The following is a 15,717-nucleotide window of genomic DNA, read 5'->3' as shown; positions in this document are numbered from 1 at the left end:
TGGAGACCGCTGGCCCTGGAGGTCAGACTTTGCCTGCCCTCCTTGCAAAGCGATTTTCTGCACTGCGTTTGTGTGGTCTCCCTCGGCACGGGGCTGGTGGCTGCTGCAGGGCGAGGGGGTTGGGGAAGGCATGGGGATGGAGGGGAGCAGCAGCAGCACTGGTGAAAGCCACCCCCAGACCCGAGCTGAGAGGCACGAAGCACCCAGGAGAGAAATCAGACATCCTAAGGGCCGCACCCTGCACGCAGCAGCGAAATGCATCCCAACCACCGCACCGCTGCTCGCACACCCAGCTCGGTGCACGGAGCCTCCCCTGGCCGACCACCCAGGCTGGCACCGCAGAGCAGCCCTGCAGCAGCGGGGCTGTGACCCTGGCTGGGCTCATCCTGCCCTGCCGGGGCTGGTTTGCAGCTCGGCTGCGTTTATCACACCGGGGCTCCAGCGGGGAAGGGCTCCGTCAGTCTATATTTAGCACCAACAACAAAACAGGCAGCCGAGTCAGCTGACTGGGCGCAGCGAGCACGGTTTAGTTGTAGACAGCACGTATCCTGCACGGAAAACAGGGCGAGAAAGAGCAGGGGACGGAGCCGGGGCCCGGGGAGCTGGAAGGTGCCGAACACCCGCAGAGGCTGCGGCTCAGGTAAGGGCAAGGCGCTGCTGGCGCACGGAGCTTCGTCCTCGGCATGGCTGGAGGGGAACCCGGGTGGTCACGGGCACTGAGACACTGGGGAGCAGCAGGGAGGGGAGGGCTGGGGGTGCCAGGGCTGCCGGGACCAGCAGGATGGTGGGTGGCTGCAGGTGACAAGGTGACCTCCTCATGGCGTGGCCGTGGTGGCAGCAGTGGGGATGCGGCCGGGCTGGAACCCGTCCATCCCATCGGAAGAGCGATGTAAGTAGGTAACAGTTTCCTTCGGGAGGAAGGAGGCGTTGGCAGGGCTCAGTTAATGATTTGTGTGGTGCTGAGCCCCCGGTGAGACCCTGCCTGTCCCCAGAGCCCCCCGCTGCCCTGGGCTGCAGGCCTGGTGCTGCGGCTGCTCGGTGCCGGGCTAGGAGGGAGGGGAGAAACCTTTCCCTTGGAGCTTACAGAGCTAAGAAAGGAGCAGGTAAAGAATAAAGAAAGGGAAATATAAAGGCCGTGAGGTTTAAAACAAGCCCCAAAATTCAGCAAAGCCCACCTTGGCTGACATTACAGTAGCACCAGCAGCAGGATGGGCAGGGGTGGGCACGGGGCGCTGCGTGCGCCGCTCGCTTGCGTGCCCTACGGGAGCCGCAGCCTCGCGGAGGCTCAGCAAAGCCAGGCTTATTTCCAGCAATGACAAGCAAGGCACTAAAATAGCGAGCAGAGCACTTTTGTGCTTAATCACACAGCAGAGCTGGATTGTGTTGACAGGTTGTTCATATACAAATTCCACCGGGGATGGGGGGGAATAGGGAAAAAAAAAAAGAAAAAAGAAAAAAGGATCCAGGCAATGTTGTCATTTCTGCCAGAATGTGAGATAAACAAAGCACATGAAAGAGTATTTTGATATAAAAAAATAATCCCTATAGTAAGCAAACACTGCAACGTGAAATATTTGTTAAAAAGGGTGTACCTGACCAGTGGGAGCAGTCTGATGGAAATCCAGCCTAAAAAGAGATGAGGATAACTATTTGCACATAAAGACCTTGAATCTATATAAGCATTCAAGTAAGGCTCTACCAATCCATACCTAAATTTATAAACCTGGTAGAGACGAAAGTGAATGTTTGTACATCATCACCTCCACCTCACTGTAGTCTTACAGCAGAGATCAGCTTTAATGTCACGACCTTCACGTGATGCTCCCCATGGCAGGAGGTCAGCTCCTCGCCTTTTGAGATCAGCTCCTGCCAGGCCAGACCCAATGCGGAATCCGAGCCCTGCTACAGTGAGCAGGCAGTGGAGGATGAGGGAGAGGAGTTTGTCCCTTGCTGGTACAGCCTGGGTGGTGCACAAGCACTGCGCTGTTTTAGCTGCTAACTGCATGCACGAGAAGGGAACACAGTTACTGACCTCCATGAGCCTCTTTAATGAACCTTTTATCTTCTACTGCACTTAACCATTTGGCTTCTTTTGTGTATATGAGCTCCCCTGGAAGCCATAGGTATAGAAATCCTGACACCAGATTTTTAGAATGTCTGTAAACACCACTCTTGGCCAGAAGAAAATATTGGGTGGATCCAGTAGCACAGATTTCACAGAAACAGCCCTGGGATTTCTTTACTGCAGCTGGCTGTCCTGTGCTGATCATGTCTCATCTGTTCCTTGCAGCCATGGCACCCCGGATAAGGCTCAGTGTTGCAAAACCTCTCCCAACCATATGTGAAACCCATGAGGAAGCAATGGAAGACTTGACAAGCAACCCAAAACACACTGGAAGCACTTCAACCAACCCAGATTCATACTCCAGTGATGATTACATCCAATCTATCTGCCACCTTGCCAGACCCACCTTCCCGGGCCTTCCCGTAAACAGCCATAAAGTTCCTAACAGAAGGATTCTGCAGAGCCTTGAAGCCACGTCATGGTCCCCATCCCTGCCAGAAACATCAACATGTAAATTGACCAATTTCATCTCAAATGTGGTACCACTGGGAAAAGTCACGCCTGCTCCTGATGATGCAGAAACCGATTTCTGGTCCAGAGAGGACCCCCTGGCACAGATCTACACGGGTGCAGGAAAGCTCTGTTCCTCCAAGGGTTCTTGGAGTAAAAGCTCCTCACAGTGCAACTCTCCCAGCTGCACGGACACCCCACATGGTGACCTTCAACCCCCAGCCATGAAAGGAAAAGCTGAAGGGAACCCAAGTTTCCCACGGGTGTTCAGTTTTCCAAGGCTTCCTTCTCCAAGGCCAGTGCAGAAAGAAACACTCTGCTCGGAGATGAGGTATCTCAGAAGGGATGAGGGAGCAGTTTTAAGCAGTAATCACAGTCAGAAAGAAGGTGGTACCATGTTCATTAATGGTGAAAAGCTATTGCCATGCTCAGCCGGAGGGAAGCTGCTAGGAAACCGAGTTTTGCGGTGCTCTGTAAGGAAGCAGAGCAGTTCATTCAATACAGCAGGTGCCGATGAAAAAGAAGAGAGAGAAATTTCTTCCAGTGACAAAAATACAATGGGTGATGTTCCCAGTAAACAGAGATATTCCGAGTGCTTCCAGGCAGCTAAAAAAGCCGTGATCCATAACTGGATTTCAGAGCACAGATGCATCTGGAAAGAAGCAAAGATAAAGGCTTGTTTGCTTCCAGCCATCGCTGAAGTGTGAAAAAGTATCTGTTCCGAATAATGTTGTTTGCAAGAAATAACCACCCCGTGCTCTAGAAGCTCTCCCTGGAGTCCTTACGTGGAAATTACGTGGCTTGAATGTGCATGCAAGTCAGGCAGCCTTTTGTGATCCATCATATCCCTCATCGGTGGGCAAATGGACAATTCAGAGTCTTGTCTGCTGAGGAAACAGCAATTAATTCTCATTCTGAAAAGGCAACAGTTCACAAAGTATTGTCCCACACCTATTGCCTAGAATGGCCCTAAGCAAGGAGAAAAGCTGAAGACAATACAAAAACCCATCTGTTTTGGAGAAGTAATCTGCGGGGACATCAAACTAGCGGTGTTTTACAGCAAATGCCAAGCAGCCAGATGTTTCTCACTCTAGGGTACAGTTATTCCAAAAGGAACTTTGGGAACAATGCTTGGACAGTACTAAATATGCCCTCACTGACATAAACATTTACCAAGAGACCCATCATAGATCACAGCGTCGACACCAGAACACCACTGGATAGGTCATCTGTTAGTGCATTCACATAAATAAATACTTTTAAAAGTTATAGGAAGTCTTTGATAAGGATCTGTTAGAGAGCAACATGGAAAATCCTGAAACAGCTTAGGGTGGGGATTTTCCTCTTCGTTAGCCTTGCAAAAATATACTACCTTCACTCCGTGATCTGCCCTCAGTGGGGACAAGCTACGAGCCCTGGGTGAGCGTTATCTGGACAGCTCTTGTCTGATGCTGCTGCTGTCCTGGATCTGGAGGGAATTGAGGTCCCAGCACTCTACATTGTGGTGGCCACAGCACTGCTGTGTCTGCACAGAGCCGGGGCATGTACAGAGCTGAGTGCTGAGAGAGAAATCTGCACGCATGAATCATTTCTGGGTTTCCTTACATGTGTGTGCTTCTGTAGTTTCCCCTGCCTGGCCACGCTAACCATGCTGACTTTTCCTTGCCTGGTGCTGTGAGAGTGAAACATGAAGAACCAGCTAAAGTGCACAGGACAATCCGTTTGCTGATGATACCACTGCTACATGGGATGCCAGGAGAAAAAGCAGCACTGCCATGTTGCTGTGGGGTGCCAGCATGGTGAGCACATGGCTGAGTCATCCCCTCACTACCACATTGAGACTTTCGTATACAAAAAATGTCACTTGTCACCGCACTTATCACCGCACTTATCACCTGCAGCCAGAGCACCCACACTTTCCGGGCAGCACCCTGTGTAGCCGGGTGAGAGACATAGATGAGAAAACTGCAGAGCAATGCTAGGGTAATTATTACTGCTACTACCACGAATAAATCTTGGCACAGAGGCGAGCACAGGGACCAGGCTGTTTGTTCAACTGCAGCTAGGATGGGAAATACCACCACAAAGCTGCAATTATAAAAGTGCTCACAAGCGATTTCTAAAACACCCTGCAGTAGATTAAATCAGACGGCAACTTCTGCTCAGTACCAATGCGAGCGTAAATATACTCGAAGATCAAAAGGTGAGCATATTTGAACTTCTCATTCTCACATCTCTTACCTCAAATATTTTTATTCCTGTTGAAACTCATTAGCACTATGGAGCTGAACTGCTTCTCATCTAAGTTTTTGAACTAACCACACAGCAAGAACAAAAGCGAAGGCGGCTCCAGCATTTATGCAGGCTGACGGAGAGCTCGAGCTGACCGAGGCGTAGCACCAGCCCCAGCTTTACTCGCCCACTCTGCCTCCTCCTCCTCTCAGGCCCAGGTCGGGAAGAGGTGACGTTTGTCCTCATTGCCCTGTGGATATTTCAGTTTCTCTCCACGTGAATGTTTCTGACACTAATGCCTAGCAAGTCTTGTGCCAACTGCATGTATCACTACATTTTACTGAGAAAAACAAATAAAACCGTTACGTCGAGCTGCTGTCTCCATTCTTGCAGACTCACTGTGTGATCATTCTCCCCACAGGGCCTCTCTGTGAGGTGCGGCCTTGTGGCTCCATGCATGGCTCACAGCATGGCCAGCCCCCAGGCCCTTTCCCTACACAGGCAATGCCTTACAAAGCCTTTCTGCCTGGTCAGAGTCAGGCCCAGGTGTTTGATTTGTACTAAACCTGCCATGCTGTGCATCAGCAGGGCTCCCCCAGGACAAGGCCGTGGCTACAATGTCGGCCCTCATGGCAGAGCCGCAGCAGATCACCACAGGCAGCCCCTTCAGGAGCTCTTGCCCAGCTCCGTGATTCCTCCTCAGCTGCCACGTATTCCTGCAAATGCCCCAAATCCTCAAACCCATCACCTTTCCCAACAGAGCCCCCCAGAAATCTAAAACTCACCTACATTTTCTGGAGCAGGGACCGGAGCGCTGATGTGGTGCGTCCCAGTGGCAGCCCAGCCACGAGCAAACAACCCGGCTGCTCCCACCACTGCTGGCTCCATGTATAAGTTAATATACAGAGCACAGGGATGCAGCTGCAGCACAGGACACACAGGAGAAGCATCCAGCCCCTCACAGAGCCATGGTCTCTCAGTCCAAGCTCCCAGTATGAGTGTGGCCGTGGCTGCAGGCTCGCTGAGCTGTGGGCTGCCCCAGGCATGGTGAGCTGCAAGGCTTGCGGGGATGAAGCTTCAGAGAGCATTGTCTTTTTCTGGATCATCCTTTTGCTCTAGTGAAAATTGTTTCTCTTCAAAGGGGCTGGGTTTTGAAGTTGTTGGGTTGGCAAAGAAATTAGAAAGAAAAATCACCCCAAATCCAGGTTCTTTAAACCATGTTGAGAGAGGAGCCAAAGCAGCAGCTTGCAGTCTCAGCCTTCACAACCAGTTCACAGGTAAGCGACAGGCCAACATGCAACGTGTTTAGAAGCAGGGAAGGGTCAGGAACGGGCCTGCCCAAAAGGGTGAACACAATGGCAAGAGGGGAGATGGAGAAGATTTGAACACAACAGACAGGTCCATGCAGGAGGTACGTGGGTGAGGTCAGCAAAAGTAGTTTCTGAAAAGTTCTTTAAATGTCAGTACTGAAGTTAGGGTAAAAGCAGCTGTCTTTAAGAAAAAATCCTTAACTTAAAGCTCCAAGAGAAAAGGGCCTAATTCAAGGGACTCAGACCCAAGCCTGAGGCAGGATATGAGGCCTGCCTAGGTTGGAGACTATGTGGCTAGTAGTACCTCAGTACTTCCCCTTACCCTAAAGTGCCTGCAATTGGGCTTAATTGAGGGCATATTTAATTAACTTTGAGCCTCCCCAAATGGAGAGTAATAATAAATGGCGTACAATTAAGTTAAACTGCATTTAGTGACTGAGCAGGGATCCCTTAGCTTTGAATGAAAAGCCTCGTATGTTCCATCAGCAACATGATTGATGGCCAAGAGTTTTGCATTTGCAGCAGCAACCACAGGCAGAAAAGAGATCCAAAATGATTGCCAAATGCATGCACAGAGAGGGGGAGTAGGGCTGGCAGCTGGAGGCAGTGTGGGGTGCAGTGCTGTGTCAGTCACTGCAGAGGCAGCAGCACTGTCAGTGACAGCCTTGCGATATCTAGGCAGAGTCCTGCTTCCACCTCAGATAATTCTGCAGTACCAGCTCAGAAAGCAGTCTTGCATTTGAGTATCATTTAGGCACAGCTCTTTGCCTCGACCACCAGAGCCCACATTTATTTATGTGGCTGGCACCGCTTATATGGGCCACAGTTGACAGCAGTGATGAACCCTGAAATACCACATCTCGGTCTCGTGGCCTTTTCCCATGATCCTGGATTCTGCAGTATAACTTTTCTGGCACAAGATAAAGCTGATGCAAAATGCACGTTGTGTAAATACACATATAATGTCCCTGGCAATCATAGCCTTCCTGGAATTAATGCTCCTGGAGGCAGCACTTCCGAGGACTGTTGCAAAAATCTGGGCATTTTCGGAATATCATCTAGTTGCTACATAACATTTGACCAAATCTCATCTAAAATCAAAGGGAGCCCGTAAGTGCTTTGGAATGGACTCATTATGGGAACAATTTTCTGCTGTATGTAAAACAGCAGCTGATGAGGGAAACAGAATTATTAGTTTATTTACTTGTGTGCATTAGCACTTTGTCAACCATTTCTTGTCTTTGTTTTTAAACAAATCAAGCTGAAAGCCCATCAGCTTGCTGTGAGCTTAGCAAGAGCTGTGTTACCCTCATCGCTCTACCTGCCTGTACCTCCCACCATGTGCACTGGCTTTTCCCCCTAGGATGAGCCAGCCTGTGCTGGCCAAAGCTCGGCGGTCACACAAGGTGAAAGCAGTACCAGCCAGCTGGGAGACTGCCATGTCATGTTTGGTGGCGGAATATGACACATACAAGTCATCTGAATTCAGCTGAATCCTTTATTTCCCTTGGTCACAAGCACGGGGGAGAGTACCTCTGGTTTATATGAGAAGTGCTGGGCTACAACTTCTGCTCACAGGAGAGTAACTACACAAGAGACAGCAGTTTTGCTCAAGCTGCTCTTTGTATTCCCCATCAGCTCGTGCTTGGGTTGAAGAATTATACTTACAAATTCATATAAAAGACTATTTCTAAACAAAAACAACCCATGGAAAAACAGACTGCAACAGCTTCTGCAGCATTTTCAACCAAGGTGCCTTAGGCTCTCCTCAAGCCCAGAGGCTTCCCTTCCTTTCCCCATGCAGGTGTAAATGCAGCAGAGAGGTTTCCACCACCAAAGTTCACCTCATCTCCTTACTTGTGTGAGCATGGCCATAGCTATTCAATAGCTGCAACCACTCAGACTACGCAGGGATTTCCATCCAGGAGAGGAACCAGGCACGATCCAACCCGAAGGTGAGCAGCAAGGTGCTGGGTTAGGACCGCCACCTGCAGCAGCTCTGCTGTGGTTTGGGCAAGCTTCATTCTCAGGTCTGGGCTCCAGCTCTGGGAAGATGTTTGCTGTTCTCGGAACAGTCTCGTGCCAGTCCATAAAGTACTGCATGCAAAATATTTTCCTTGAGGCCATGAGGACACTGAGTACATTCTCATTATGTAACCAATGATTACTGTGTAACTGGAGAAATGAGCCAGTGATGCAGAATTTAGTTTCCTTTCCTGGATAAAGCCTGTTTTCTTGCTCCAGGTGAAACTTCCATTTTACCATTGACCCTTCATGCCCTGCTTGCAAACCTTCCTGTTCTCCTTTTATATAAACCACACCACTCTACATGGACCCCATCAGTCTCCAGGGGAGCAGACCCCCCTGCCAACCACATTTCAAAATGTCACGTTTGAGTGCTGAGGTAACAACATGGTGTTTCATAAATACCATCTAATTTTCCTCTGTGCTTTTCATCAGCAGAACACAGTTGTTGTTTGTACACCAACCCAGGTTGCAACAAGAGGGGGCTGAAAGATTTAGGGAATGCTTCCATTCAGGACAGAAATCATGTAAGTCACTCTTGGCTTCCGCTTCAAATGAACTGTGATAAAATTACAACCCTTTTGTAAGCATAATTAACTAAGTTGATAATTTAACAATGTGACATCATGAACCAGAGCACCAGGCTGGGCAATATCCAAACCCTGAAGCCAACTCTAGCAGCACTGCAGGGATGTGTGCAGTGGGAGCGAAATGGGCACGGCTTTTGTTCCTGCTGTCTGCTCACAGGTTCACCAAACCCTCCTGTGCTGGATTAGGAGCCTTCTCCTTCCAGAGGCCAATGTTAAAGTAAGCCTGCAGTACAAAAATGTGCTGGAGACTAAAATAGCTGCATGTGATTTTTCATTCTTTTCTTTTAAAACCTTTGAACTGCTGAAATTTGAACAAAGAAGACACATTACAGGTGAAATTCTGTATTATAATCATTTCCATTTTTTTTCTTTCTCATTTTAAATATCCAGCTAAAGATCCATAGTCTTTGCACATCTTTCTGATGGATAAAAAGTGCTCCTGGCCCAATTTGCCAGCAGGCACGGTGCAGTGTGTGACAGCAGCTGTGGAACAGTGTGGCCAAAGTTAATCAATTTATTAAATTTCACTGTCTTCAAAAAATAGATTCTGAGAGAAATGCCTCTCTAAGCCTAATGCTAGCAACAGAAAAGTTACCTGATAATCTTGGACTAGAAATAGAAATCTTTGGATTTTGTGCCCAAAGACAAAAATTGTCTTCCTACAGCCCAATGCCAATGGTATGGGGTGGAAAGGAAAACACAACATTTAAGTACGTTAATGTTTAGGGATGCCCATCGCCTTAACAGTTTGTCATCTGAAAATAAGGATGAAAACAACTCCTGCCACAATTAAGGGAGCAAAGCCTCCCCAGCAAGGTCTGTCACATAAAAGTGCTGTGAGTGCCTTCCAGCATTTCATTTCAAAATGAGGTTCTCATTTTGCAAAATTTCGTTGTGTTTTTCTTTTTCCACCTGCCCAATATTTCAGGAAGAGCAGCCTGAACATGACCTGCCACAACTTTGTCATCCTCTGAGACACAGTGGGGCTACACAGACTAAGCTACCAGAGAGAATGCCCTAATTAGGATTTATTAGAATTCTTTTCTTTCTCATTAACAGTATTAAGCACTACAGTTACACAGCAGTTTGTCACGTGTAGGTTTTTTTCCTAGAGAAGTGTTTCTTGCTATGTCATAATAAAACAGTGGGCCGGCAAGATCTCACTGCTTCTGCTGCAAAAGCCCTCACGCCCTGCTCCCCGGCAGCTCCAAGTGACTTATTTAATCTCCCTCACATTTCAACAAAAATGCAGACCTATCTATCTTTACGGATCAGGGCATTGCAGACATACTTAAGGAGCCACTGTTTCAGTAAGTCGTACAGACTGTTCGGCTTTTCCAGCTCTGAAATATTTTTAAAACCGTTATGAAAACAAAGCGCTCCTCCCATGGGGGACGGAGGAGAACAAACGCCACATGACGGAGTGAGGACGCTGCTTAACGCACAGTGGAGCCGTCCTCAGGGTAGGACACGGCCACTTTTCTGTGCTCTGCTCACACCGTTTGGTCTACACGAATGCACCCTCCTTAAGCTCTCTCCAGATGCTTTGGTTCATAGGATAGGAGTTTCTGATACTCACCTGCAAAATGGAGCAGAAAGTGACAGAGATGGGGAGTGCGGGCACAACCTGCTCTGCAGCCCTGACACGTGTGACCTTCAGCAACTTATTACCTTTTTGAGTGATTTTTGTGCTCTATAGAATGAGAATAACTCTTGTGGGAAAAAGGAGGATTTTTAAAATGAGCCAGACATATAAGAAATAACATTTAGATAGAACCAGATTACAGGCACTCTCTGTAATTGCTCAGCCAGCAGAGAATTGCGCTGGAGAAAGGAGAGCACGTGCTGCAGCCCTGGGTGGGTTCCTTCTCTTTATTCGTTTCTGTGGTTCTGTAATACATGAGCAACACAAAGACAAATGTAACGGCACAGTTGGCTGTCTCCTGAAGATTATGTAACTGGATGAGACCAAAGTTTGACATTGTCAAATGTGAAAGCTTAATTAAATTGTACAGACATACCGAAGACTCAGGACTGGATCCAACTAGAAATGTTGGATCCCAAAGCAACAATTCGTGGACTCTGAATTCCTGTATTTGGTGCCACAATCCCAACACACACCCTCCCCCTGCCTGTTGGGTTAGGAAAGGGAAGAGAGTATGGCCTACACTCACACACTGCAAACGGAATGAAAATACATAAATTAATGAGCTGAGAAACTGAAGAACAAACCTCAGCTTGAAAGCTAAGCATGTCTGGCTTGCTCTTTCACTGGGCAGAGCACTGAGACTTTTTGCTGAATGTAGCTGCTATTATCTACTGGAAAACTCAGGACCATGCCGAGACAAGGTTAAGACATATTAGAATGATGGTGGCTGTCTCCACTAAAAATGAAACCTTCATAAAAAAACTCCATTCATTGCCAGAATATATCCATTTGCTTCCTTTACATAGTAACCTGCAATTCAGATTTCTGAGCTTCTGGCAGAAGATGTTCCCTGAATGACATCCCGTGCTCCCAGTGACCTGGGTGAGAGCAGACGTCTGGCTAACAAGGTCTTGGTTCACAGAACCCAAACACCACAACCACGCTGAAGGGAAATGCTCTCTTGTACCAGCTGGAGTCTGGTTCACGTCACCAGAGCCTGGAAAATCACAGAGAAAAATAAACAAGAAAGGTCTAGCCTCGTCCAGTGTCTGAGGTGTTTGAAGCAACAGCCCCATCATGGGCTACCACACTGAGATAGGATGTAAAGCGGGGTCCTTCCCTTCACCACGTGTACCCTATGACCCAGGTCAGTTCTTAGAATATGTATATTTTTTTCTTGTAAGTTATGTCCCCTATTTCACTGGCTTAAAATCAGTGGTCTAAGGTCAGAAATTCCAGCACAGACCCACCTCGTGTCTCATGCCCACACTGCACTGGTAGCATAATTTCGGGGTGAGCCAGCTGGCTTGTGGCATGCTCAGGGTTGGGCTGGGACCCCCATTCAGCAGGGCTGTCTTCTCTGCTTGGGGAATCTGACAGGACTGAGGTAACTTTTAATGCAGTTCCTCACTCACACCGCAGTGTCTGTGAGAGGTGGGAGGGGAAGAGATCATTAAAAGAAATCCTTGTGCATCTCCAGGCTATTCCCCAGCTCATCTGCATCTTATTTTTTGCTGCCAGGGTGGATTGGTTCAGGTCTTTAGATACAACAGGCCATAGACTCCTTGGCCGAAAAGCAGACTAATAATTGGTCTGCTATTTTTTTTTTAAAGGAAGAAGAAAAATAAAATCAATAAGTGCAGCCTCTGAAGAGCTATCAATACCATTAGCCACTGTGGAGAAAGTGCCATTAATCCACTACTGTGCCCCAAGGGGAGCAGTCTGTACCTTGAATGTTCTTTGTCTGAAACTAGAAAAACAAACAAAAAAAAGTGTGTGATGAACAATTAGCTGAAGCTGACATCTTTGTGGTCATTAAAACCCAACAGTTGTTTTTATTTCATGCAATGTATGTTTATTATTGTAAAACCACTCCATGTTTGTTGAGAATTAATGCTGTCCACTGACACACTGGGAAGATTTAACCAGAGCATATCTTCCTATCTTTTAAAAACTTAAAATATGTAAGAATACTGGGCTTATTTTGGAAAAAAAGAAAATATTCAAATGCAGCAAAGGTCCCCATAGCTTAATTAACTTTACTGCTTTCCATGCAAACAGCGTAAGCGAACATTTAGAGAGTGAACAATTAGTGCCTCTGGGTTAGGAGGGTAAGATGAAAAGCAAGGAAGTAACCAGAACACTCACACTTTAACGACGTAAGGCTTTTTTTCCCCTGAAGGTCACCCTCCGTACCTTGCATATTCTCATCCTCCCCCCTTACCTTTTCCTCAGAATTTTTGCCTTCCCTCTCCCAGCTCAGTTCCAAATATTTTTCTCAGTTTTAAATATTTTTCTCTACCCGTGTCAGTAGAAAAGAAATGCCATGGAGTCACCAGTACCATTTGGGGAAGTTCCCACCCTAAAATAACCTTGTGCTCTGCCTGAAGGGTCAGTAGATAAGGAAACGGTAACCAGGAGTCTGGCCAGAGTGACTTTGCACTGGGTTATATTAAACTAGCTGCAAAGCAGGTCTTTTTCATTCCCATCATGGCAGCTGAATTTATAAAGCCAATATTAAACTAACATGGACATTACCAAATCAACTGCTGCCAATGGGCAAGGTTAGATCCTAGGCCTGAATTTCTGCAAATATCCTAAGACTAAATGCACAAGCTCCGCTTTCTGGATGCCGCTCAAAGCACAGCGCCTGCACCTCCCCGTGCACACGAAGCCTGAGATGCACGCACCATCTAGTGGCAACACAGCAAATGCGCTGGCGAGAATTAAAATCTCGCACTTGGAACCAAATAGAAATCGTCGCTGAAGTCTCTAATGGGCTCGTAACTCTGTCAGGGACTTAGAGCTGCTTCAAGACAGTAAATTTTAAAAATACAAAGAGGTGAGCACTCTGAGGCATGGGGTATTCGGGGAACACTGAACAAGGTCATTTATTTCCAAACAAATGAGCATCAACATAAAGAACATGAGTTCTGGAATGACACAGGAGGGCCAGGGAGAGGTCTTCAGGGGCTTCAATGATTTACACAGCAAGCATGCTCAGATACTTTTATGTTTTCTGCTGTTAGTGATGGGGACATCATATGAAACAAAAATCTGCACTTCTATGCATACATGCTGATGCAGAAGAGTACACTGCATAAAGACAGTGACATTAAAATTAAGGACAAGAGTTGGCTTGAACCTCATTCCTGAAGGAAAAAAAAAAAATAAGGCAAGAAATCTTCACTTTGGTCCCTTCCTATGGTAAATTAATGGAAAGAGGAACCTTTGAATCTCTTCTTGCTGCCAGATGCCAAGGGGCAGAGATCTACTTGGGGCTTTCTAGGGACTTGTGGTGGGGGCACACAGCAGGTTACTGGAGCCAAGCCATGGCTCCTGCGCTGCACAAAGGATGTTGCTGACTGACTTGTGAAAGAGGGCCAGCTATGAAGACATGGAGGTGCAGTTTACATTAGGGAGAAAGCTTCACATTTTAGTTTTGGACAGGTGTTTTCCACCAATTCTGGAGGCATTACTAACCACTCCTTGATTTTTCAATTCAAAGCCAGTTGATTCAGACTGTTTTCTTTTTTGTTCTGGGGACCTATATAGTACAGGAAAAGCTTTTGGGGATGACTGAGTCTCTTATTTGCTTCCATTTTACCCTTAGCATTCTTCATTCACTTTAGCCATATGTGCAACTTGAAGAAAAGTTTCACGAATTAAGTTAAAATATGAATTAGACTTCAAGAAGGTTTGAAACAGATATTGGATTTATTGGTCAGCTATGAGTAGGAAAATACATTGGTAAAGAAAAAGAAGACCCTGTATATAAATATAATACTAACTAGTTAAAATTTGACCAAGAAGAAAGTTCCACTGAAGAGAACAGTAAAAGCCCTTGTTTACCATCAGACCATATTCAGTTTCCCATTTATCTTATTGAAGAGCTGCCTATAGACAAATGCAACATTCTTTGAGCTTAGTGCAGATAATGTGCTGGTTTTTGTTACATGAATGGTAAACAAGAGTTAGTCCAGTGCATTACACATTATACAGAAGTACTGTGAATAAAGACTAAGATATTCTATTTTAGACACTACTTGAACATACCAAGACACTTAAGTGTTACAAATTTATGCAACCAAAAGGAAAGAATAGCAGTTAACATACTAAAAAATACTGTGTCCGGCTGGATGAAGAAGGCTTGCTACTTATGCGGTTAACTGATTATTATTATTTTTAAAGTTTTACAGTGTAATTAGTTTTCTTTTCCAATGATGTTGTAATTATTTTGTCTTTAGTACAGGTTTTACTGTGTGGCTGAAAAAGCAAACCATAAACTATCTTTTGAGTCTGCTCAAAAACAAACAAACAAACAAAATCATCCCCCCTCCCACCAAAACTTGAGAGATTTGCTAAGGTTACACCAAAAATGCATACATACAATGTTCTAACCAAAGTCAGTTTTGTCAGTGTTAGCCAAATTTACTTTTTTGTTTTTGAAGCTGCTAGAAGGACAAAATAATTACAAAATTCACCAACTTATATGCTCTTCCCCTTCCACCCCCCAACTTGTGTTATTTTAAAGCAGTAACTCATGGTATTAGTCTCGTACTCTAATCAATTCGTTGAGTATGCTTCAATTTACATTTGGATACTCAGAATTCTTTGCAAGTGTAGCTAAAACTTGACAAGATATGGCTGACCATACTTTAAGTGGAAAAAAAAGCCTGGTCAAACCTAATAAATCCTTTTAACCCTCGGATGTTTTGTGACTTTTGCTCTATGTGCTTTTACAACAAGAACACTGAAGGTACATTATGGCAACACCCAAAACAACCTCAAATAAAAACATCGCAAATAACCATTTTATGTTAAAGACTATGAAGCAAACATTTTGATTTTGTGAAGACATGGTTTATTGCCTTATTCTATGTTATAGCTGGAAATTGAGACTTTTGAGTTAGATTTGACACAGGAATATATTTTCTTTGAAAGATTGTTTGACAAAGTGTATCTCAGCTCTGTTTTGGTGCCATCTGGTCTTTCCCTGTATTCACAAGATTACTCATTCCCTCACCCCCCAAGTCACCACTGCAGTCCAGTTAAAACCCAGTGAAGTCAAAGGAGTGTCTTCAATGTACTCATCGGGTTTTCGGTTGTGACCCGATGGACTAGTATAAAAGCTGGAGGAAACGGTTATTTACATGGACCCTTCGACTGTAAGGTGACTGAACAGGAATAGTTGTGTCTCCAAAAGCACAGTGGGCCATATTTTAATAGGATGTCAAAGTCAAATGCTTTTAAATCTAAGAGATATAGGAGAACACATATTGGATAAAGCTCAAACCTTTTGAATCTAACAAGTGCACTCAAGCTCCAGCATCTATT

General features: G+C 45.9%; 1 protein-coding gene across 1 annotated transcript; it reads left to right on the top strand.

Annotated features, from left to right (window-relative positions):
- Window positions 1-385: 385 nt before the first annotated feature.
- LOC311444813 (uncharacterized protein) lies at window positions 386-5,178 on the top strand. The gene is made up of 2 exons (XM_084536196.1): window positions 386-640; window positions 2,291-5,178. The coding sequence occupies exon 2, from the start codon at window positions 2,293-2,295 to the stop codon at window positions 3,280-3,282; it is 990 nt and encodes a 329-aa protein (XP_084392322.1). The 5' UTR covers window positions 386-640; window positions 2,291-2,292; the 3' UTR covers window positions 3,283-5,178.
- Window positions 5,179-15,717: the final 10,539 nt, after the last annotated feature.

The sequence above is a fragment of the Aythya ferina genome (assembly GCF_964211825.1).
Source record: "Aythya ferina genome assembly, chromosome: 14".
In the NCBI taxonomy this organism is placed as follows: domain Eukaryota; kingdom Metazoa; phylum Chordata; class Aves; order Anseriformes; family Anatidae; genus Aythya; species Aythya ferina.
Note: the sequence above shows the minus strand (reverse complement) of the source record. Positions and strands in the feature narration are given on the sequence as shown.

Coding starts and splice junctions, on each gene's coding strand:
- LOC311444813 (XM_084536196.1), top strand. CDS start 2,293: ATGGCACCCCGGATAAGGCTCAGTGTTGCAAAACCTCTCCCAACCATA.